Source organism: Branchiostoma belcheri, unplaced genomic scaffold (genome assembly GCF_001625305.1).
Source record: "Branchiostoma belcheri isolate BF01 breed outbred unplaced genomic scaffold, Haploidv18h27 scaffold7, whole genome shotgun sequence".
NCBI classification, from domain to species: Eukaryota; Metazoa; Chordata; class Leptocardii; order Amphioxiformes; family Branchiostomatidae; genus Branchiostoma; species Branchiostoma belcheri.
Window position 1 is genome coordinate 3150093 of NW_017804353.1, and position 22549 is coordinate 3172641.

The 22549-nt window shown below is 40.9% G+C and overlaps 1 protein-coding gene across 1 annotated transcript in view; it reads left to right on the forward strand.

Moving 5' to 3' along the window:
* The window catches only part of LOC109484625 (ATP-binding cassette sub-family A member 2-like), a 54508-nt gene extending 32089 nt beyond the window's left edge, over positions 1–22419 (forward strand). Inside the window, exons 6-36 of the mRNA XM_019787972.1 lie at positions 1632–1904; positions 2530–2625; positions 3054–3161; positions 4046–4108; positions 4501–4642; positions 5079–5147; positions 6130–6288; positions 6820–6983; positions 7907–8035; positions 8477–8635; positions 9192–9297; positions 9676–9851; positions 10268–10371; positions 10904–11018; positions 13392–13582; positions 14089–14239; positions 14377–14581; positions 15039–15209; positions 15512–15579; positions 15748–15857; positions 16353–16484; positions 16660–16740; positions 17196–17392; positions 17802–17990; positions 18357–18439; positions 18842–19055; positions 19303–19482; positions 19892–20040; positions 20392–20673; positions 21485–21692; positions 22232–22419. Coding sequence (XP_019643531.1) covers positions 1632–1904; positions 2530–2625; positions 3054–3161; positions 4046–4108; positions 4501–4642; positions 5079–5147; positions 6130–6288; positions 6820–6983; positions 7907–8035; positions 8477–8635; positions 9192–9297; positions 9676–9851; positions 10268–10371; positions 10904–11018; positions 13392–13582; positions 14089–14239; positions 14377–14581; positions 15039–15209; positions 15512–15579; positions 15748–15857; positions 16353–16484; positions 16660–16740; positions 17196–17392; positions 17802–17990; positions 18357–18439; positions 18842–19055; positions 19303–19482; positions 19892–20040; positions 20392–20673; positions 21485–21692; positions 22232–22419 — 4662 coding nt within the window. The remainder of the gene's footprint in view (positions 1–1631; positions 1905–2529; positions 2626–3053; positions 3162–4045; positions 4109–4500; positions 4643–5078; positions 5148–6129; positions 6289–6819; positions 6984–7906; positions 8036–8476; positions 8636–9191; positions 9298–9675; positions 9852–10267; positions 10372–10903; positions 11019–13391; positions 13583–14088; positions 14240–14376; positions 14582–15038; positions 15210–15511; positions 15580–15747; positions 15858–16352; positions 16485–16659; positions 16741–17195; positions 17393–17801; positions 17991–18356; positions 18440–18841; positions 19056–19302; positions 19483–19891; positions 20041–20391; positions 20674–21484; positions 21693–22231) is intronic.
* Positions 22420–22549: the final 130 nt, after the last annotated feature.

A 22549-nucleotide genomic window follows, 5' to 3' on the forward strand; every position in this document is an offset into this window, starting at 1 on the left:
ATAGGACACAATAATTACAGGTACTATGACTATGAGTGTGACAGGCAGGCTTGGCCAAAGCTATTGGATGCAGAATTCAGTTTATGTTTTAACGGGCAATGAATTTTTTTCTGTCTTCTCAATTTCCACTGTAACTTTAAGTGAAGTTAATTTCATACCCTAATTTTTTGGCTATTAGTTTAATCCAACGTTTAAATTTGCGTACTAGTATCATAGTTAATTTTTGCCAGCATTGAAAATTTTTATTCATCAATTAGGCCACACCAATTTAATTTCCTGGTTAACGGATTCGCTGCTTCATTTTTTTCTGCTTTGCAAATAAAAATAAAAATCCAGAATCAACTGCAAAATGCTCATATTTTGCCTTGAACAGTTGAAAACAGTCCTTTTCATCCTAATTGTTACAGTTATTCCATCTTTCAATGCAATGGTATCATTAAAATTTCAAAATTCATTGTTTAAATTTTGAACCAGCCTGGTGTGTTGACTTCATGGCTCCTATGGTACCATTTTGGGCCATAATAGGATGCCTAGGCCTGTTTTTATTTTTTTATTTTTTCGCCCGCCCGCTCCATTATTTTTCTAGAAAAATCCGTTAACCAAGAAATTAAATTGGTGTGGCCTTACATATATATATATGACAAGATAGATAAAAAATTGTCATGAGTGGTGAAATTGCCATTTTAGGATTTTTCACAATTTCAGCCAGACTTAAGTAAACTACATTGAAAACTATATTTCAACCGACTTACAAGAACTGTGTAATGTGAACTAATTGGTACCTTCATTTCATTTGTACATTGTAATTTGACTTCTGGGCTGTAGCTGAGTTGGGCAGGCCGCCAAATTTGCTTTGCATCATCATTAAAACCTCATCTAGGACGAAAGAAAATGAGATTTCTCCTCCTAACCCCCTGGCCCGTTGCCAAATCTAATACTCTGGTGATGGAAAGTCTGTGACAATTGGGTTTTGAAAGATTTATGGTGAAATTAGGTTAATAACGTTGTGCCCTCCTGTCCCCAGCTGTCGGCAAGTAGCTTAGGTTTGTAATCTTCCAGCTGACTAGTGGGATCACACTGTCTGTTTGTAGTGCTTGGGGATATACATGTACTGATCTCCAAGCAGAGGTTTAGGTTCTGGCTTATTTTTGGTGTGTTTTTAAGGCATTTTTATCTCACTTTCTTTTTTTTGTAAAAAAAACTCTGCTACAAAAAAAAAAGAAAGCTTACTTACACCTTCCCTACTTCTTATCCAGTCAACAATTATATAGAGAATTGATGGCCAAATGGTTACTTTGGTGTGCTAAGTTTGAAGACCGACTTGTAACACTGTGCTTTTTGTGCTTACATCTATAAGCTTTACTATTCAAAAGCCCCATTCCAAATCTGCACGACATAACCAGACAAGTTCTGAGCATCTAAAGTGTCTTGCAACAGAAGCTGGAAGATCCTTAAAGAGAAAGTCATGACACTGTTTTTTAATCTCCATGCAGCTGTATGCTTTACTGTTTGGAAGCCACACCCAAAACCTCCACAATATGACCGACCAAGTTGTAAAGCCCAAGAAGATCTAGAGCATCTTGCAACAGAAACTAGAGAAGCTCATAACACTGTGTTGTTGATTTTTGCAGCTGTACGCTTTACTGTTTGGAAGCCCCACCCGAAACCTCCACAACATGACCGACCAAGTCATGAAGCCCAAGAAGATCTGGAGTGTCCTACAACAGAAGCTGGACAGTCTGAAGGACGGGCTGGTGTACCAGACGCTGACCAGCCCACAGAAGCTGGCGACTAAGGAGGGACTGCTGGCCCTGCTGGGGCAGAGTCTGGGGTTGGGTACTCTGGGGGAGAAGGCTGAGGAGAAGGTGCTGCAGCCTCCACAGCAGATGGTCAAAAGTCTGGAGGTTTGTTTTTTTATTATCTTTACAAAGATGGTTATGTATTCAGTAGCTTTTATCGGTGTGTTTGTTTGTTTGTTTGTTTGTTTGTATTTTAAAACATCACTGATGTCAAAAGTCTGGAGATCTGTATATAACAAGGTTCCTTCAAAGACATTTCAAACTCTACCACTGGATAAATTTTTAATATAGATTATCAGAGATTATTTCAGGATGTTTCGAGTGGCATCCATCACTCTTCTTCAGCATTACCAAAGGTGACTCTTTGGTATCACTCATCTTAAGTGACAATGAAGAAGAGTGATAGATGGCACTCAGTGCTTTAACCCACAGTGTCATCTTTCTGAAAAACTACCGTTGTATCAATCAATCAATCAATCAATCAATCAATCAACCAATCAATCAATCAATCAATGATTAATCGTCCACAGGCGTCAAGTGCTAATTGCATGTGACTGTAATTTTTGTTGATGTACATTGTAGGCCTGATGATAATCAAAGCCAGTAAAACCCACAAAAACTTGAGTTGAGAGATCCGATACCTTTAAGAATTATGCATTGTTAAAGTAGTAAAGGGCACATACAAGAAATTTGACCCAAACTCAGTTGCCGCCTGTTGTTATTCCCCCAGTCTGTCCTGCTGACCCCTGCCCACCTGCAGTACCTGGTGTGTAACACTTCAGCAGGTCAGATCATCACTCAGCAGCAGGACCAGCAACACAGCATGGTGAGAAACTTTCCTCATAGAACCGACAGACTTCTGACAAATGCATGGAAAATTGAGATCAGCCCATAGTTTTCAAGAAGTGTAGTAGGATTCAAAATTTTCAAATCTATGGCTCTTCTAAGCACATATCCTAAGACTGTAACCCCAACCAGTATCATGCATGTCATATCAGGTATTTGTTAGTTGAAGTCTAAGAGATGTAACAGTAATCACGTTTTCAGCACCCTGGACAATGGCAATGGCAAAGGCTGCATATGTTGTTGGAAACTTTCTAAAAGCTCTTAAATCTCAGCATCTTCTCATACATGTTGTTCTGTACAAACAAGGCTAAGAACTTTTAGTTAATCATTAGTCCTTGTAATATTTAACAATGATTGACATTTTCCTAGATCCTAACATATATTTTTACAACTTTAACTTGTCCCCAGGATGAGGTTCACCAGGCCCTATGTAACAGCTCCCACGCCAAGTCCAAGTTTGCAGCCCTGGCAGAAGGACTGAAGGCACAGCTCAACCAGAAGGCTGTTGTCGATCAGGTGGGTTAGCCTCTCTTGTCTGTGGGAATAGAAGGGTTTTTATTAATGTATTAGACTAACTGTAAAAAATGACATACAACTAGGTCTGCCCAACTAGCCAGAGGCTAGCCTGGAAAATTTACAAATTGAAGGGACAAGAAGAACTATCTGCTTGTTCATTCAACTGCACAAACAGATAGCTGTTATGTGGGTTATACCAAACAAGGAGGTACGGGTTATACAAAGCAAGGAGGTATGCTAAATACAGAGATGGTCTGTGAATAGAAGGACCACAAAGCAGTTTGCAAAGGCAGGTGAAGTCTGCCATCTCTGATGGCCTTGTTTAAATTCCAAACAAAAACACAAACACAGACAGCAACATTGCAGGTAGGATAGGCCAGAAATTTTCAGTCCCTAAAAACCTATCCTCTCCTTGGTGCTGAAAGATGTGTTATATGTTTGCTATATTTGTTTTGTAATTTTACCCTCTATATAGAAATAAATGGCTCACAAGGAAATACACAAATAGTTATTTGTATTGATTTGCTTAGCAAATTGTTGATTAGGGATAATTTATTGCATTAAATCTTAATTGTTTTTTCTTAAGTTTGTAAATTTCTTTGCAAATTCTTGTCATTTGTATTACTTTGTAGATGCATTAAGTAGTTGATTAGGAAATACTAGTAGTATTGCTGTGGAGAAGTCTATCAATGTTATTTACATTTGGTAAATTTTACCATTTGTATTTGTTCAGAACAAGTAAACAGTACAGTTCTTATTAGTGCTGTGTACCAGTACGTAAACAAAGTACATCATTCAGGTATAGGCACAAAATAGTGGCATGTTTTCAGTCAGGGGTTAAGAAGATACTTTTGATTGATGGTTTTCCTGTTTCTTCCCTCCAGCTTGGTCTGGACCAGATGGACATTGTGGAGAATCAACAGAAGATGGAGAGTCTTATGGAGGCTGTGAGTTTTTTTTGTTTTGTTTTGTTTTTGGAAAATGAGAACACTCAAGATTGTTTGGAAGATGAGCTTGTTGATATGTCAGTTTTGTAGCAGCTAAATTGTTCTGAAACTCCAAAAATTGGACTCACTGGAAATTTTGACTGAATCAACACTAAGTCTTCTTCAGATATCTGACCTTATCATGTGACTTTATGCATGTGTGATGTCAGCAGTAGGTCAAAGGCTTTTGGAAATATTTCTTTGTCAAATCTTTTCTTTGAGGATATCAGGTAGTGAACACTTTTGTTATTCAAGAAACAAAACCTGAGGATTTTGTAAATATATTTTTTTTCTACAAATTTGGCTTGCCACCTCAGCTGACCCTGGTATTTTTAATCTTATTTTTTTTGCAGTTGGAAGATTTTGCGATATTCCAGTCGGGACTCCATGACCTGAGTGACATCGCCTCCGTCTTCCCATCATACACCTGTGCGGGGATCATGGGAGAAGAAGGGGAGGCTCCGACCGACCCGGCCTCGCAGGCCGTCACAGCTGGTGGGTATCACTCTGACCTTGGAAATGGAACTTCTCAAGGTCATATGTTAGAAGCATAACTTGGCAAGTTCAATTAGACTGGTTGTACAACCATGTAGTTGTTGTAGTTGTTTTCTCTGCAAATGTGAGACTTACAGTCATACACTTTTGTGGATGATCCACTGAATTATTGACATGTTCTGTGATTACGTTTTCTTTATTTTGTTGCATTTGATTTAATGTGATTCTCTTATTCTTCATCAAATATTTACTGAAAAACAAGTATCATGTATTATGTTCAACTTGTCAGAAATGTTTTGGTCTGAATTAGATATTTCATTGCCTTGTTTGATCTGTTGTCAGGTTTAAGTTTTGTTTAATTTTGAGGTTACTTTAATTTATTTTCAGTCTTGTTTTTACTTATTTTGTTGGACGTTTCCTTTGCTACATTCTGTAGGTCCTGATGACTGTAACCCCCCCGTTACAGACCCAACCCAAGAACCTTATGGCAACAGTTCCAGTCAATGTTCGTTTGTAACCCTGCACTTGTTTTGGACTTGCCCCCTTCACTCTTCAACTAACCCACTAATCAAGCAATCACTAATCACTAACCCAACACCGGCTGGTAGAGTTAGCCTGCTAAAAACTGACACAGGTTTTCCTTTGATTTCAGAATATTGCTCAATTTTTTTGTTGTAAAAGCCACAGATTGAAGTCTTATTCAACAAGTGAAATTTCATACTTCTAAGTATGAAATTTTACTTGTAAAATTAAAGTACAATGTGATGTAAAATAAAAGTAAATAAATTTAAGTACATGTAGCTATGTAATTCCTTACTTAAGTTAGGAATTACATAGCCACATGTACTTTATTGAATCTCAAAAAAATGAACAATATTGAAAGAAGGAAAACTTGGATAATGCAATTACAATATCAGTAGTACAGTCACTGATTGCAGAGAATTGCTATAATTACTTAGCTTTTAATCATGATAAACTCAAATTTTTGGTGAAGGTGCAGTGCTGATAATGTAGAGTTGCTTACTACTCAATGACATAACATATGAGTGCTCATATTTGTGCAGTGAAGAGTGCATGTGTAGTAGAAGAAGTAGGGGGAGTTACAAGTAGAAATGTTTTTCTTGTTAAGGTAGCCCTTTGGCACCAAATTTGTATTGGTTATGGGCTAAGGCACTGGGGAGAAGGTTAAATACTGCATATTAATTGAAGATTGCGTTTCTCATGTAGTCCATACTGTACTCCCAGACTGACAGTGTTTTGGACAAAGTAAACACACCAATACGATTCCTGAAGGGAAAAAACTGAAACATAAAGATTGATCAAAGATTTTCGTACAAGCATCTTCAGGTTGTTTTCATGTCGATCTTCCAATTCAAGATTTTTTTTCAAAGTATGAGGTTCAGTTTGTTGTGCTGTACAGGACTGGTGTGAGTTTAGTAGTAGCATCTGAAGTTTGTGGATGAGGCTTGTACGTTTCCCCCTGTTAGGTACAGATGGGAACAGCACAGTGGTGGATACAGACATCGCCACGTCTCAGGTCCACCACGTTCACAACAAGCTGTCCGGTTTCATCCGAATCTGGACATCGCTGCAGCCAACCATCTGTGGGGTCAACAAGACCATGACGGAGGAAGCCTTGGAAGCTGGTACGCCCCTTTCTTTTGTCAATATATGTAATAATAAGTAGTATGTATAATACTTTTCCTGAAGTTTTGCCATACATACATTGTATGGCCTCCTTCAGTCAATATTAACCATGACGGAGGGAGCCTTGGAAGCTGGTAGGCCTTGTTTTATCCAGACCCGTGCTTTATCCAGAACCATGCTAAGGCATTGTTCTAGATAGTCCATGTGTGTCCAGAACCATGCCTAAGGCCAATCTACATTCTTGGATACACAAAGACCATCCAGAACTACATGATTTTTAACAAAATGTTGGCTTCTTTGGCCTCACTAATTCATCTTTGTTCAAAAAATGCTGAACTGAAAAATCAGCATTAAGAAACAGCCTGAGAGCAAAGTCTGTTTCTGGTACACGGTCAAGCTGATTTTTTCCTGAATTTTTCTCTGCTAGTCCAAAATCTTGCTAAAATCGTATTACTAAAATGTATTGTCCTAGAACCAAGTAACTGAATTGATGTGAATGAAATTTTGACAATATGTTCCTTTCCCAACAGGCGACCTTCGGTCCATGGGGTACAACAAGAAGGAGAGGAGAGACCTGGGACTGCTACTCCATCTTCTCACCAGCAATCCCAAGATCCTCTACTCCCCCAACGGAACCTGGGCGGACAGCATGACCTTCCCAAATGGAACCGAGATTGACAAGGTCATAAAGAAGGTACGACAAGGTCGTAAAGGTGGTAAGAAGCGAAGTAGCGGCAATGAAAGTGCACTTAACTGACCCATCATTTACAGTAAACCCCGGCGGATCATTTAGAACGTTCCGGAACTTAATGGAACAGGCGTTACTGTCAAAGTCACCTTGAGACATGACCCTTGACCTGCATCAAACAGCGCTTACGAGTAGGCTGTTTCCAGTAAAACATGATTTTAGGGTGTAGCTTACATGTATAACCCATAAGAACGAGCTAGTATTACACACAAGTGAAGATTATGATGGGGAATGATGGAAGATGTAATTTGGCGTAAAAAGGGATGTGACAATGCTGTGTGACATCATGTCACATTGTGCTCAATTATGTTACCAGTAAATCATAATCCAATGTTTTCCAAGTCAAAACTAACAAGTAAAGATTTCGACTTAGCATCTTTATTACTACTAATTTCTAATGCAATTATTCTTCATTGTTTTCTCCCAGCTGTTACATGTACTTGCAATAATTATTAGTCCTATTAGGCAAGAATTTGCAATAAAATTTGTTAACCTCCAGACCTCCTTGCTTCCTAACTCCATACCCAATACAAATTTTGCAAGGACAGGCTTAGTAACATTAGCTTTGGGAAGTTTAAAACTGTTTATTATCAGTTGTTGGGTTTGGAAACAAGATAACTCAGCAATAAAATGTATGCAACATGAAGGGAAGCAGTCATTATGATCCTGCATGTGCATCTCAGTGTACATCTGATTCAGTGAAGTTTAGACATCCAGGTGATGAGATACACAAGAAAATAATTACTCAAGCAACTGGATAGATTTCAGTAGGATCCATGGTATCTACTTTTCGCCAGTGACTAAGGGAATCTGTAGTTGAGGAGTTTTAAGTTTTAAGTTTTCATTAATGTTTGTTTGTTTACTTCTAGGTGGCAGAACCCTTCACCTTCATCAGTAACGTGACCTTCATAGCCGACCAATGGCTGAACAGGTCACGTGAGCTGCGGCACTTTATCCAGGAGAACTCCACGCAGCAGGACATCCAGTGGCTGCGAGAGGTACATGTACATGTACTGCAGCAAAGAGCTCATATGACCATCTTAGAAATTGATTCACTTTAAGGAAGAGAGTTGTAAGATTTCTTGGATAAACAATTTATACGAATCTTTTTGGGAGAGATTCTAATTTGTAGTACTAGTAGCTGTGATGTTGTTGACTATAAATTATCATACTTTCATGATCCTTGCTGTGGAAATTTTAAGCTTTCTTGTTTCTTATGAGATAAAATCTCATACTGTACAAAAGCTGTTAAATTGGGTGCAATTCTAACTTGATTTTGTCAAGATTCTAAAATGATATTTAATATTAACCCAATATTAAAAGAGAATACAATTTGCCAATGAGAATAGCAGATGATCCATTTCCCCAAATTAAACTAAACAGTAACTGTTGGGATTCATACAACCAGCCATTCAATTCTTATTTTTTTGCCTTTCCAGCTGAAGGATGCGTATGCAGCCAACCCCCAGCTGTTGAACATGACGACTAACCCAGTCATCCGGCGCTTTGTGCAGTCCCCAAACGTCATTCCCAACGTCACCACGGTCCTCAGGCAGCTGGAGAACATCGACAACCTCGCCTGCGGATGGATCAAACTTGTTAGTACTTTTTAAATATATTTTGCTTACATTAATTACAATCATAGTAATCACATAAATAGTAATAATAAATCGTTTATTGATCAAACATTACCCGGCGTGCAATATCAGCCTTTTATAGCTGGCTTGATGTAGGGTTTACAATGTCCATTGGTTTACAATCACATAAGAATCAATCAATAATACTAGCAATCACATAATACACCAGTCATGAAAATATATAAGTAACTTTTAACACTTTTTCTTACTTGCCTTATGCCCTCCTCTTAGTGCTGTAGCAAGAGATACATGTAAAGGGCTGACCTACATGTAGGCTTTACTCAAGCAATCTTGCATATATATTGTAATAAAGATGATCTTAAACATACTAACTCCATGAAACTGAATTGACCAAGGCATAAACCTGGTATGTTTTTCCAACAACAAACAAATTAAATTGGTGTGGTCTTATACAAATTGAGTGTTAAATTTCCGCCTCCTACACTAACTGAAATTTGGTCAGGTGAAACCTTCAAGTTTGTTTAACTGCGCTCCGATCATTCTGTCACTATCTCAGGTGTCAAATTTCAACCTGAGCATTTTCATGCCATTCCCGAATGAGGAAGCCCTGGTGAACTACACCCTGCACCAGGCACAGAAGGACAACGTCACCGTCTTTGCAAGTATGGGTTGTTTTTTTTTTTTGTAACTCTGTCTTAATTTTATTTGGTTTTAAAAGTACTATGTACATCTTGTAAATTCTCTCATTGCTATGCTCAGAGGTACTTGTGTTAACCTTGGTAGCAGGAAGCATAATTCAATTTGTCACTGCCACCATGATAACTAGTGCTGTAGCAGACATCCATTGGTGTTGTATAATATTATGTAGCAGGTGGCAGGACAGAGTTGGAGGGGCTGGTCATCATACACATGAATGTGTTTGAGTAATAGATAAATAAATAGAATAAAGTTAATTTGTCAGGCTAGACACTGTCATGGCAAACACTATATTACCTTAAGTTTCTAGTATTGATAATGAACCCATTTTTTGTACAATGTAGGTTTGGTGTTTAATGTGACCAACACCACCGGCCAGTTGCCTGCCCACATGGTGTACAAGATCCGTCAGAATGCCAGCTTTACCCAGAAGACCACCCAGATCCGGCGCAAGTACTGGCGCCCCAACCCTAACCACGGCCACGAGCTGTACTATCAGTTCGGCTTCATCTGGATACAGGTTCGTTTGTCCAACTCCAGGCTTTGTCCTTCTTAATGCTTTTTTGCCCTCATTCCATAGCGTGTCCTGGAGTATTGAGTTGGACAAAAGACAGGCTGTCATGGCATGCCACATGGCCAAACCACTGTAGCTTACGTCTCTTGACAGTTGCCAATAGCGGTTCCTGAGGGCTGAAAATGCTCTGTACTTCCCCCCCAAACATACATCATGTACATGTAACCTTTAGATTTATGTTTTTGGTATGTTATGCAAAGTACTCAATTCATTTGGTTAGCAAGGATACTCTACTCCATCTCTGCTAACAGTGTCCAAGTTAGCAGAGTTAGAGTTTTGGACAGAATTAACTATAGTATCTACCTTTTAGGACATGATAGAGCAGACTATTAACAAGAGTAACCGTGCTGTCTCTTCTTTAGGACATGATAGAGCGTGCCCTGATCAGCGTGGTGGTGGGCCATGATGTGGTGGAGCCGGGAAGCTACGTACACGAGTTTCCCTATCCCTGCTTCATGGCAGATGAGTGAGTAATCTTTTTTTTAACATCATTCGTGAATAGTCTCATCAGGTTGGCAAGTCATCAGTGCTGAAGTGCAATGTGAACCAGTCAGAGTTGCCCTGAGGAAGGTGACAGATTATCACCAAAACGTTGGCTGAATAAAAGACTTGGTTGTGTAAAAAGTAAAGTCTTTTTACTCTGTTTCAACATCATTTTTACTTGTCTAAAGCTGCATTTAGTCTATTTTTTTCTTCCTTCTGAGGCATTTTGAAGTGAAAATTTATCAAGAGGATAAAGGAAATCAAATTATATGGAGGAACGTTTTCATCAAACTTACGTTCTGAAACAGAAAAATCTTACTTCTTGATGATCTTCTAAATTGAAGACAGCCTTATTTTTTGAGAACTTGAAAAAAAATCTATTTGGTGTTGCTTATAAGAATGCAGATCTGCACTTTACCATTAAATTGAAACTATTTCAATTAAAAAAATGTCTCCTTGCCACTTCTTACTATCATGGTAATACAGAACATTAATTGACACATTTTGTGTTCTAGCTTCCTGTTCATGATAGAACACATGATGCCGCTGTGCATGACCATCTCCTGGGTCTACACTGTCGCCATGCTGGTGCAGAACATCGTGTACGAGAAGGAGCAGCGACTTAAAGAGGTGAGGCAGAAAGTCTCCAACATGAGAAGAAGCCATAATGCCATGTTGTATCCAGAACCGTGCTTTATCCAGAACAATACTCAGGCACGGTTCTGAGTATCCAGAACCATGTCTGGGTCAAATCTGCATTCTTAGATACATTGAGACTATCCAGAACTGTGCCTGATCCTAACCCTAACATACATGTACATGTATTCAGGTATAGAACTGGATAGTCACAGTTCTGGATACTATATGGCATGTCCAGCACTTGCACTGTCCAAGGTGCTGAAAATGTGATTATTGTTACAGCACCAAGTCTTCCACTATTGTACATATAGAATACAACACAGGATGCAGGAAAGAAAACTTGCATCTGACTCTGTTTGCTCCCTGAAACTGTGTGCACTAAAGTACAAACTTTCTTTATCTTAATGTGTACAGATATATATATATAATAAACTGCTGGTACACTAGCTCCCGATCCATCTACATCTACAAACCATACAGTAGCACTGTTTTTCTAAAATCTTGATATCATCAAGCCCTTTTCTTCTTCTCCATGTAATATTGAATACACAGCTCCCAATCCTTTGTAAATCCCTTCTCTTAAATGGTGGATGTTCTTGTCTACAGAGTTTGACAGGTTTTCCCCCTGGCCTTATATAAGACAAATAGATGTCGCTGTATCTCTGTAAGCCCCTGCCTCAGGGGCAGGCTTACATAACAAACCCTCTTCATCTTGATCAGAGACGGTTTAGTCCGATCAGAGACACCAATAGCTAATTCTTCTTCAAGTCTTTCAGGCCTAGAAAATACTATTATCTACCTACTATTTACCTACCTACGTGATTTACATATTGAGACATTCTTTTAGGTTGGAAAAATGTTCATATTTTTCAGCAAGTATTTAAGATACTTAAAGCAACATTTCAAGCTCTGTACTTGTTTCATTTCTGTGTTATCAGTGAGATATTTCAGTGCTTGTTTTTGTATATCAGATTTTATTATAAACCAGTTCCTGATGCTAAACATTGCTGACATAATGCAGGTATCTATTATTAGTCATCCAAACAATGTTGTTACAAATACATTTTCTTCACCAGTGTATGGAAACCTGTGTGTTCCTTGCAATGGTGAGGAATTGTGGAAACCTCAAGACATAGAAACCAAGTAATATCCCCGAACAAGCCTACTGTGCATCATCAGTCTTATTCTGCAGAAGTGACAGAGATACATGTATGCAGGATCTGCCCTGCTTACCAGAAGGCCCCTCCACCTTTGAAGTACCGTGCCTGTGATTTTTCTTCATCTCAAAGTAACTCCCTCCATCCTTTGCTTGATCCTTCATTTGGAGCGCTGCCAACTCTGCTCTGCAGAGGGCCAAGGTGGCTTACAAAGTCTTAGAAGAAAGAAATGAGGGCTTCTTTCTTAAATCTCTCAGGGCCAATTAAAGCTGGGTTTTATGATTGGGTAATCAATTTAGAGAGACAGTTGAGTTGAACAAGTTGGCCTCTGCAGGTAGTTCTTAACCAGTGAGGTGAAGTTTAAACTCAAGACTTACCCAATTTTCTTCATACTAAAGTCTGCCAACTTGAAGATAGAAGATAGAACTGAATTTTGGCTTCAAGTGAGAGTACACAATGTTAAGTTTTCAACTTGGGAGAGAAATTTACCAACCAACACAACACAAAACAGTACAAAGTTGTTTAGTTTTTCAGTACGGAATGTTCCCCCTATTTTGTGGGTTGGGATTCACACTCCTGACCCTCCTATCCTAACCGCTACTCATTTTTTTGTTCCCAGGTGATGAATATTATGGGTCTGAACAGTGTTGTCCACTGGGTGGCCTGGTTCATTATAACATTAGTGCACACTGTTCCCAATGCTAAACTCTTGTTGGGATTCAAACCCCTGACCTCCCAATCCTAACCACTATCTAATTTTTGTTTTCAGGTGATGAAGATGATGGGCCTGAACAACGCTGTCCACTGGGTGGCCTGGTTCATTACAACATTAGTGCACACTGTTCCCAATGCTAAACTCTTGTTGGGATTCAAACCCCTGACCTCCTGATCCTGACCACAATCTCATATTTATTCTCAGGTGATGAAGATGATGGGTCTGAACAATGCTGTTCACTAGGTGGCCTGGCTCATGAGTGCACACTGTTCCCAATGCTAAACTCTTGTTGGGATTCGAACCCCTGACCTCCTAATCCTGACCATCATCTCATATTTATTCCCAGGTGATGAAGATGATGGGTCTGAACAACGCTGTTCACTGGTTGGCCTGGGTCATCACTAGTACACACTGTTCCCAATGCTGATCATTGGAGTGGGAATCAAACCCCTAGCCTCCCAATCCTGACCACAATCTCATCTTTGTTCCCAGGTGATGAAGATGATGGGTCTGAACAACGCTGTCCACTGGGTGGCCTGGTTCATCACCAGTTTCCTGCAGATGTCCCTGACGGGGACGTTCCTGATGCTGATCCTACAGTACAGCCAGATCCTGACCTACAGTAACCCCTGGATCACATTTCTCTTCATTGAGCTCTACATTGTGGCTACAATCTCCTTCAGGTGAGTGCAAGCAAACTTAAAAGAAACTGTATTATAAGATTGTGGGAGCTCTGATCCTGCAGTACAGCCAGATCCTGACCTACAGTAACCCCTGGATCACGTTTCTCTTCATTGAGCTCTACATTGTGGCTACCATCTCCTTCAGGTGAGTGTAAGACATCTTAAAGAAACTGTAAGATTTCTTAAGGACACTGGTACAGCCAGATCCTGATCTACCATAACTTCTGGATCACATTCCTCTATGTGTCTAGATACATCTGTAATTGTCTACACCTCATTTATAAATTCATAGTTCTTGGATAAATAACTGTTCAAATACAGATTTGAAAAGTAGTGGATGCCTCTTGAGATGTCTGACAATTTTCAAAATTCATCAAGTTGCTTGAGTAACAGTGTCCTTGTGTATGTGTTCATTTAAAGTCTTTAGAAGGTAGCATCTAAGGTAGTAATATCTCATTTTGTATATTGTGAAAAAAACATTTCTCACTGCATTGTTGTTTCCCCAGTTTCTTTGTGAGTGTGCTGTACTCCAAGGCAAAGGTAGCAGCTGCCTGTGGTGGAATCATCTACTTCCTGAGTTATGTGCCATACATGTACGTCGCTATCAGGGAGGAGGTCGCCAATGACAAAATCACCGCTGCAGAGAAAAGTGTCGCTGTAAGTATATCTTTCAGTAATAAACTGGAATGTATTTAGTTGAGAGAATATACCATGAAGCATGAAATGTCTCTATACTAACATCTTGTCATCTTTTTGCTATCTCATTCTTAACTGCACTGCTTACATTATTCCAGTGCCTGATGTCCACCACAGCGTTTGGCCTGGGTGCCAAGTACTTTGCCCTGTACGAGGAGTCTGGGACAGGCATACAGTGGGACAACTTCCTGCAGAGTCCAGTGGAGGGGGACGCCTTCAACCTGTGCAGGGTCATGGTCATGCTGGTGGTGGACAGCATTGTGTACTGTCTCCTCACCTGGTACATCGAGGCTGTACATCCAGGTGAGTTGATGTCACCTGTCGACCAAGTGAAACATCTTGGCTACCAGTTGTTTTAACCTAAATTTTGGGTTATCTTAAAATTTTCTGTATCTGGTGCTGAACTGCAATTGTATTCAAGCTGTTAGCATTTACATGTAGGTTTCTGTCCTTGGTGCTGAATGACATTCACGATAAGAAATGCTAAATCTCACACTCACTATGCTATGCTTGTTGCTGATGTATAAACATGTAGTCTAACAACATTCCGGTTCTTAGGGCTAACATATCATTGGCACTAACCACACTTTTCGTCATTGAGATTACACAATTTTCACCTTCTTCCCAGAGGTTCATACAGTCTTATTTTGTGGCTATTCTGTCAAAACACAACCTCAGGACCAGAACAGTACCAACATGTGCATGTAGGTTGCTGTCCTTGGTGCTGAACCACATTCAAACTAAAACCGTGTTCCAACAGGTTCGTACGGCTTGCCCCGTCCCTGGTACTTCCCGTTCCAGAAGTCCTACTGGTTCGGCCACGGGAGGCAGGAGACGCTGGACTGTCACATGCCGTGTGCACGGGGGACTAACTACAGCTTAGCACTGTCTGAGGAGGATGGGGCATGTGCTGCAGAGGACACTGGAGATGGTGGGTACACATACAGAGATGATAGTAAACACACAGAGATAAAAACGCAGACAGACATACACACACACATGTTTTTTGCCCGGGGGACCAACTACAGCCTGGCTCTGTCTGAGGAGGATGGGGTGTGTGTTGCAGAGGACACTGGAGATGGTGGGTAAATACACACACACACACCTGAACACACAAACATTAATGATGTCCAAAAACAAACAGTTATCACTTGAAATAAATCAGAATCAGATATAATTTTCAAAAGCATGAGCATGAATGACTGCTGAATTCCTTTTCTCCTCTTGTTTTAGAACAAGTCTGCTTTGAGGAGGAGCCCTCTCATCTCCCCATGGGTGTGTGCATCCATAACCTTGTCAAGGTAGGAACTATGTTTTTAAAGTAAACAAATTGTGTTCTTCAAATAAGAATGTTTGTAATTTGATTACAAAATACTGGAGATGTTAACTCTTTTATCCTTAAAGCTAGTGTATGTGTGTGTTGTATCTGCTGCAGTTCAGTGCATGTACTATGTGTTTTGTGTTTGCAGGTGTACAAGACAGGGAACAAGCTGGCTGTGAACAAGCTGGCTCTGAACTTGTACGAGGGACAGATCACCTCCTTCCTGGGACACAATGGAGCCGGCAAGACCACCACCATGTAAGGAACACTGTACTCACTTTAAGACATGGTGCAGCCTTTGGAATGGATCTGTCCACGGTGCTGAAAATGTGATAACTGTTGCAGCACCAAGTTTTCCACTATTGTACAACATAGTATTACAGACATGTGTGTGTGTAGATTTTTCATATGGGTAAAACCAAGACAGACAGAAAGACTTTTGCTTTAGGCAGAGGATATCATCTTTAAGGACTATCTAAGACATTTGGAGATTCAAGTGCAATGGGCTCTTGTAGGTGCTCTTGTGTTGCTCAAGATGTGCATCTTCCATCCTGTATAGACATGCGAACCTTTCTCAAGATTTAGATTGTATCAGAGGTGTTTGGTAACTCATGTTCCTGCATAGATCCATTCTAACAGTGTTTTTGCATTGTTCCCTTGCTCTCACACCAATGTTTACAGATGCATTTTGACAGCACTGTTCAATATTGATGTCACACCAGTGTTTCCTTGATCTCCCACCAATGTTTACAGGTCCATCCTGACGGGCCTGTTCCCACCCACTGCGGGCTCGGCCACGATCTACGGACACGACATCCGCACGGACATGCTGGAGATCCGCAAGAGCCTGGGCATGTGTCCGCAACACAACGTGCTGTTCGACAAGTATGACTGTCAACTCATTCGTAATCTGTTCTGTTCTGAATATTTAACATAACTTTGTTACCTTTGTCAGAAAGGTCATGTTTTTAGTAGTGTTTGTTTGTGCCTTTCCTTGTGTGTGACTGTAATTATGGTTGATAACAGGCTGATCACATTATTTCTTCTCACCCCACCCCAGGCTGACCGTGGAGGAACATGTGTGGTTCTATGCCCGACTGAAAGGCATGCAGTCAGCTGACATTGAGAAGGACCTGCAGCAGTAAGTATTCATAGAACTATTTTCACCCTAAAATACTGACTGTCAAGATATTCCAAATCATTTCATCACAATAACAACTAATCAGGAGGACAACCTGATAGCCTTGTTTGAAATGCAAGCAAAACCTCGGTCTGAGCCAGCAACATCGCCGGTAGATAAATCAAGAATCTTTAAAACCATAGAAAACTTAGCCTCTCCTTGGTGCTGAAAAGCATGTTAAATGTCTGTTATATTTGGCATCTAAATTTAACCTCCCTGCTGCTTACCCCCATAACAAATACAAATTCCATGCCAAATGGCTAAGTTAACATGTTAAAAGTTAAATAGGGAGTATTAGAGTCAATCTCTCTTCCTGCCAGATTTTTTGGAGACGTGAGTCTGCAGCACAAGTGGAAGGCAAAGCAGTATGGGTAAGAGGTTGAAGTCTGCCATCTCTGATTGCCTTGCTCTTTCAGACTGATCGGTGACGTGAGCCTGCAGCACAAGCGCAAGGACCCAGTGTCCTCCCTGTCAGGCGGGATGAAGAGGAAGCTGTCCGTGGCCATCGCGTTTGTCGGCGGCTCCCGTACCGTCATCCTGGATGAACCCACGGCAGGGGTGGACCCCTACGCCAGGAGGGCCATATGGGACTTCCTCGTCAACTACAAGAGAGGTGGGTAGACCACCATGTACCTTTTAAGGTGGTAGATACACCACAAGTGCGAAATCCATGCTGGCCAAACTCCTTGTTGGACTATAGAACTGATCAGTTATGAGTCTGGACAGTAATCTTGTAATGACTTCCCACAGAGACTGCTTTTTGTGTCAACCGTCACGTCTACTAGCAAATATGGCAACACTGTTTAATGTTACAATGTACATATTGTTATAATAATTATGTTGGTTTTAATGTAGTTGAATTTTAATGTAAAGCTCAGCAAAATTCAGCAGATCTACTGTGTTTTAACAATAAACCAATAAATCAAAAGCCTGAAACAATATAGGGGTGGTGGGTTGTTAATCCACTGTGTTTTGGGCACAGTACTGGAAGGCAGAGTCCATCTTCTGTTTATTCCCCCCAGGTCGTACAATCCTGCTGTCAACCCACCACATGGACGAGGCAGACATCCTGGGGGACCGCATCGCCATCATCTCCAACGGCCAGCTGCGGGCCTGCGGGAGCTCGCTCTTCCTCAAGAGCACGTTCGGAGACGGGTACCGCCTCACCGTGGTCAAGCGGCCGGTGGACAGGGAAGAGCAGGGGTCAGGAGGTACGGACTGAAACTTGCTTTGCTCTTTTAATGATTAAAATGCAGTCATTGGGAGATCCAGTTAAGGCTTTGAGGCTACTTAAATGTTAGTCTTGCTTGGCCATAATTTGATGATTTGGTTCTTGGATATTTTTATTAGTAGTTCATGAAATGGTAAGAAGAGAACACCATGAAAACAGAAAGTTGGGGGGAAAACCTGCATGATTTTGACTTTGTTCATTCTCTGAAACTGTGTGCACCAAAGTACATTATATTATTTGATTTTCCCCTCAGACTCCTGCAAGAAATCAGCTTGGTGTGGCCTTACCAATACGATGCTTTGATTAATAGATCTTTTATTGATTTTCCTCCTCCGCCTTTGCCCAGAACCTGACCTGAACTCGTCCCTATCCAATGGCTCTATCATCACCAGGTGTGCAGAACAGAAGGTCTCCAAGTTCATCAGACAGGTACACAAACACCTCAGGTTTTGTGCTCGATGGTCAGATCAATGAAATAACATTATGAAATTTTTTGTACTGAAGTCTAGTCATTTTTGTGGAGGTTTTAAGTGGTTACAATTCTTGTACTTAGTATCTAACAAGTGAAAATTATGCCAATAATTGTTAGCTACAATATACAGTCATTAGTATATGAGAAAAAGGGATGTTTAAAATACTACATTGTACAAATGTATAAGTCTCGGGCTACGATTCTGAATAACATTGGACCATTCAAACTTTGAGTTTACACTCCATGACCTACAGAAAGAGTCTGGTATCATCTTTGGGTAATGGGTTTCACATTAAGTGATTGGTCTCTGGAAAATCAATGGAAATCTGATGTCTAGTATCTTTGCCTGTTTTCCCCAGCATGTGGCAGGAGCTGTCCTCCTGTCTGACACCAACCGTGAGATCTCCTACATGCTGCCCTCCGAGGCCGTCAAGAAGGGCTGCTTTGAGAAGCTGTTCAGCGCCCTTCAGAGCAAGCTGGACGACCTTGACCTCAGCAGCTTTGGGCTGACTGACACGACCTTGGAGGAGGTGTTCCTCAAGGTCACAGAAGCCACTAGCAATGACCTTCCAGGTGAGTGCTGCAAAAACATAACTCAAAAGCTGATAAAAAGAAGAAAAAATATTTGTTTGCCAAAACAGTTTTATTTTTAAGTCATAGAACCACTTTTTCCTGTATCCTATACAATGTATTTACCAAATGAGAAGACATGCAAGTACCTATTAGTAAGCTTGTACCAATTTAGAATTTTTGTTATAATTTTGTTTTCTGTAACCTAACTTGTGCTTAAGAAAGGGTTTTTCTTTAATTCTCTTTTCAGAAAAAGAGGAGAAGGACTCCCTGCCCCTGCCGACCCCCCCTGAAGCCTCCAGCCCTCCGGTGACGACCCCGGGTGACCCCAGCATGGTGGAGCTGGAGATGCCTGTACGCGGCGGGGTCAGCGGGAGGTCATACGATCGGCTGATGGAGGACGGGGACAACATCAGTCAGCACAGCAGTGGTAAGGGCCTCCTCTCATTACAAAAAAGTTAAGTTAAACTCAGGGTTTTCTGAAACAGTAACTGTTGGCTGGTCTACACTTTTCTCATTAGGAATCTGTAACAGTGTTTTCTGTATATTCTCAATACTTCAATTTTTTGCAGAGCATTTTCTACATGTTTTTTTAATAATCCTGCTGGGTGATTACTTACAAAGCATAGAAAAGGAGAAAAGTGGAATTTCCATTTAATATTTTTTTGCAATTGTTGATAGTGGACATTTTCTTTGCATAGATTTCAGTGATAACTGTGCTTCAATCCCTATTGGTACACTTGATACTGTTGATGCTTTATAAATATGTAAGCTGGAAATGTTGGCCATTCTTCGTCAAGATTTCAAAGTTTCCTAAAGTTTTCTCCTTTCTTCCCCAGAACCTGCAGAAGATCCCATCTGCCTTGACCAGGAGGGGGTGGGCAGCTACCGTCTGGAGGGCTGTCAGCTGGCCTTTAGTCAGTTCTGGGGCCTCATGATCAAACGCTTCAACTTCTCCAGACGGAACACCAAGGCCCTTTTCTCACAGGTCACAATTCTCATTGTTTCCTCCTCTGACATTTTAACCTTCTTCCTGCTCCAGAACCTCCACACAAATTTGGTGCAAATGGCTACCTTAGCATGCTGGAAGTTAACGTACATAGTACTGTTGTGGGAAAAATATATTTTTGCGTAATGACGTCAAAACAGATCTAAACGTAGGAGGAAAACCTGACTATTTTTACTCCAGGGCCAGTAAGCTACAAATTAATGTATTGTGCACCAAACTACAGAGTCTGACTAGATTCCTCTCAGAAAGATTTCATTTCTTTGCTTTGTCATTATTTTGTAATTTTTTTCATGTATAGTCAACAATATGCAAAAAAAACTTTCTCCACAGATCGTCCTTCCTGCCCTCTTCATCTGTGTTGCCATGACAGTTGCGCTGTCTGTCCCTGACATCGGAGACTACCCCCCGCTGGTCCTCAGTCCCTCCCAGTACCACAACTACACCAGCCCCATCGGGAACTTCGTGCCCATCTCTGACGAGAAGGAGATGCAGGAGACCCAGCTGTACGTGGACGCCACTGCTCAGGAGCTGATGCAGACCGTGCACCTGCCGTCAGGAATCGGTGCTACCTGTGTCCTCAAGTCACCGTTCAACGATACTCTATCCATGGAGGTAGGTATACATTGTACCCTGTACAACTGTTGAGCAGTAAAGGTCACTCATTCTACATGTAGTTCTATGCCTGAATGATTAGAGTTAGGATCAGGCACAGTTCTAAGCTGATGCAGACTGTTCACCTGCCATCGGGAATCGGCACTACGTGTGTCCTGAAGTCACCTTACAACGATACTCTATCCATGGAGGTAGGGATCAGATACTGTTGTACCCTGTTCAACTGTTGAGCAGTATAAAGTTCATTCTACATGTAGTTCTATGCCTGAATGAATTAGATTTAGGGTCAGACTGTGCACCTGCCATCTGGGATTGGAGCTATGTGTTTGCTCAAGTCGCCTTTCAATGATGCTCTATCCATGGACGAGCTAGGAATCAGACAAAACTCAAAACTAGACATTTTTTATTGAAGCTATTTGGAACAATCACTTTCAGTGAATAGTTGTATGTATTTGTTAAACATTATGCTTGTTTTGATCATGCAACCCATATGTCTAAAGTGCAATAAAATAGCATAAAGGCTAGTTAACAGCATTATATTCAGTTACTATATCATAATTATATGTTGTAACATTTGTAAACCTCATGTCATATCCAGAACTGTGCTTATCTAGTTCTATTCCTGAATGGATTAGGATCAGGCACCTTTCAGTGTAGTCTCTGTGTATTTAAGAAATTGTAGATTTGCCCCATGGAGGTGTGGACTATTCAAAACCGTTCCTGAGCATGGTTCTAGGTAAAGCACAGTTCTGGATACAATACACCCTTACCACTTTGTTCAATAAATACATTTTGAATCTTAAATCTTTAGGTGATTAAACTGAACCTCACCGATGGAGCCAAGCTGCCGCTGACGGACAAGTACTTTGACGAGACGTGTCGCCAGTCGTTTGTGCACGGTGTTCGGCTGGATAACTACGTGCCAAAGCCCCCCACCCCGGCCCCCCCTCCCAAGAGCCTCCATCAGAAACAGAACATCCACTATACTACATCGTTTGATCCCAACCCCAACCATACAGGTAAGGGGCTTCTTTGGTTTATTTACTAGATGCTTAAAGGCCACACCAATTCAATTTCAGTTGTTGGTTTTCAGATATAAAAAAATGTCAAACTGGAAAACATATTTAGCCTGAAGACCAGGTTTCTGCTTTGGCGCACTCCGTTTTATGCTGTGGACACAGTCATGTTCAAGTGTTCCTTCATCCCTTCTATTAAGAGATACCAGTAACCACATATCACCCTTTGAACGGGGCTGTATGACCCCTTCTGTGTGGTGTAACCCCACTAGTTTACCAGATTGGTGTGGCCTAACAGTTTGATAATTAAGCAACATTTTATATGTACATTGCACATTTTATGTCACATTTGGGTGATCAAAATGTTCTTACATGTCTCTCTACAGTCATGAGAACCTGCCAGTGCCCCAGTGCCAGTGCATGAAGAACAACACAATGCTTCAGATCTTATTATGTTGCAGATAGAGTTTAAACATACATTCTTTTTATTCTGTGTACATTCTGTTAAAATGACCTGAGTGTTCTTACATGACTCTCTACAGTCCATGAGAACCTGCCAGTGCCCCAGTGCCAGTGTATGAAGGACAACACCGGGTTCCTGTGCACCCCCGACCCCTACCCTCCCCACCGCTTCAAGGTCATCACAGGGGACATCCTGCTGGACGTGACGGGACGGAACACGACCTTGTGGTACCTCAACACCAACGACCTCTACAGGCTACACAGGTAGGGCTCTACAGCTTCATCAGTAGTATAAAGTCTTAGTAGAATGTTGAACTTTATTCCAACACAAGGGTTACACAGAGATCAAATTTTCAATGACCATTGACCTTCATCAGGATAATTAATGACTAGCATAT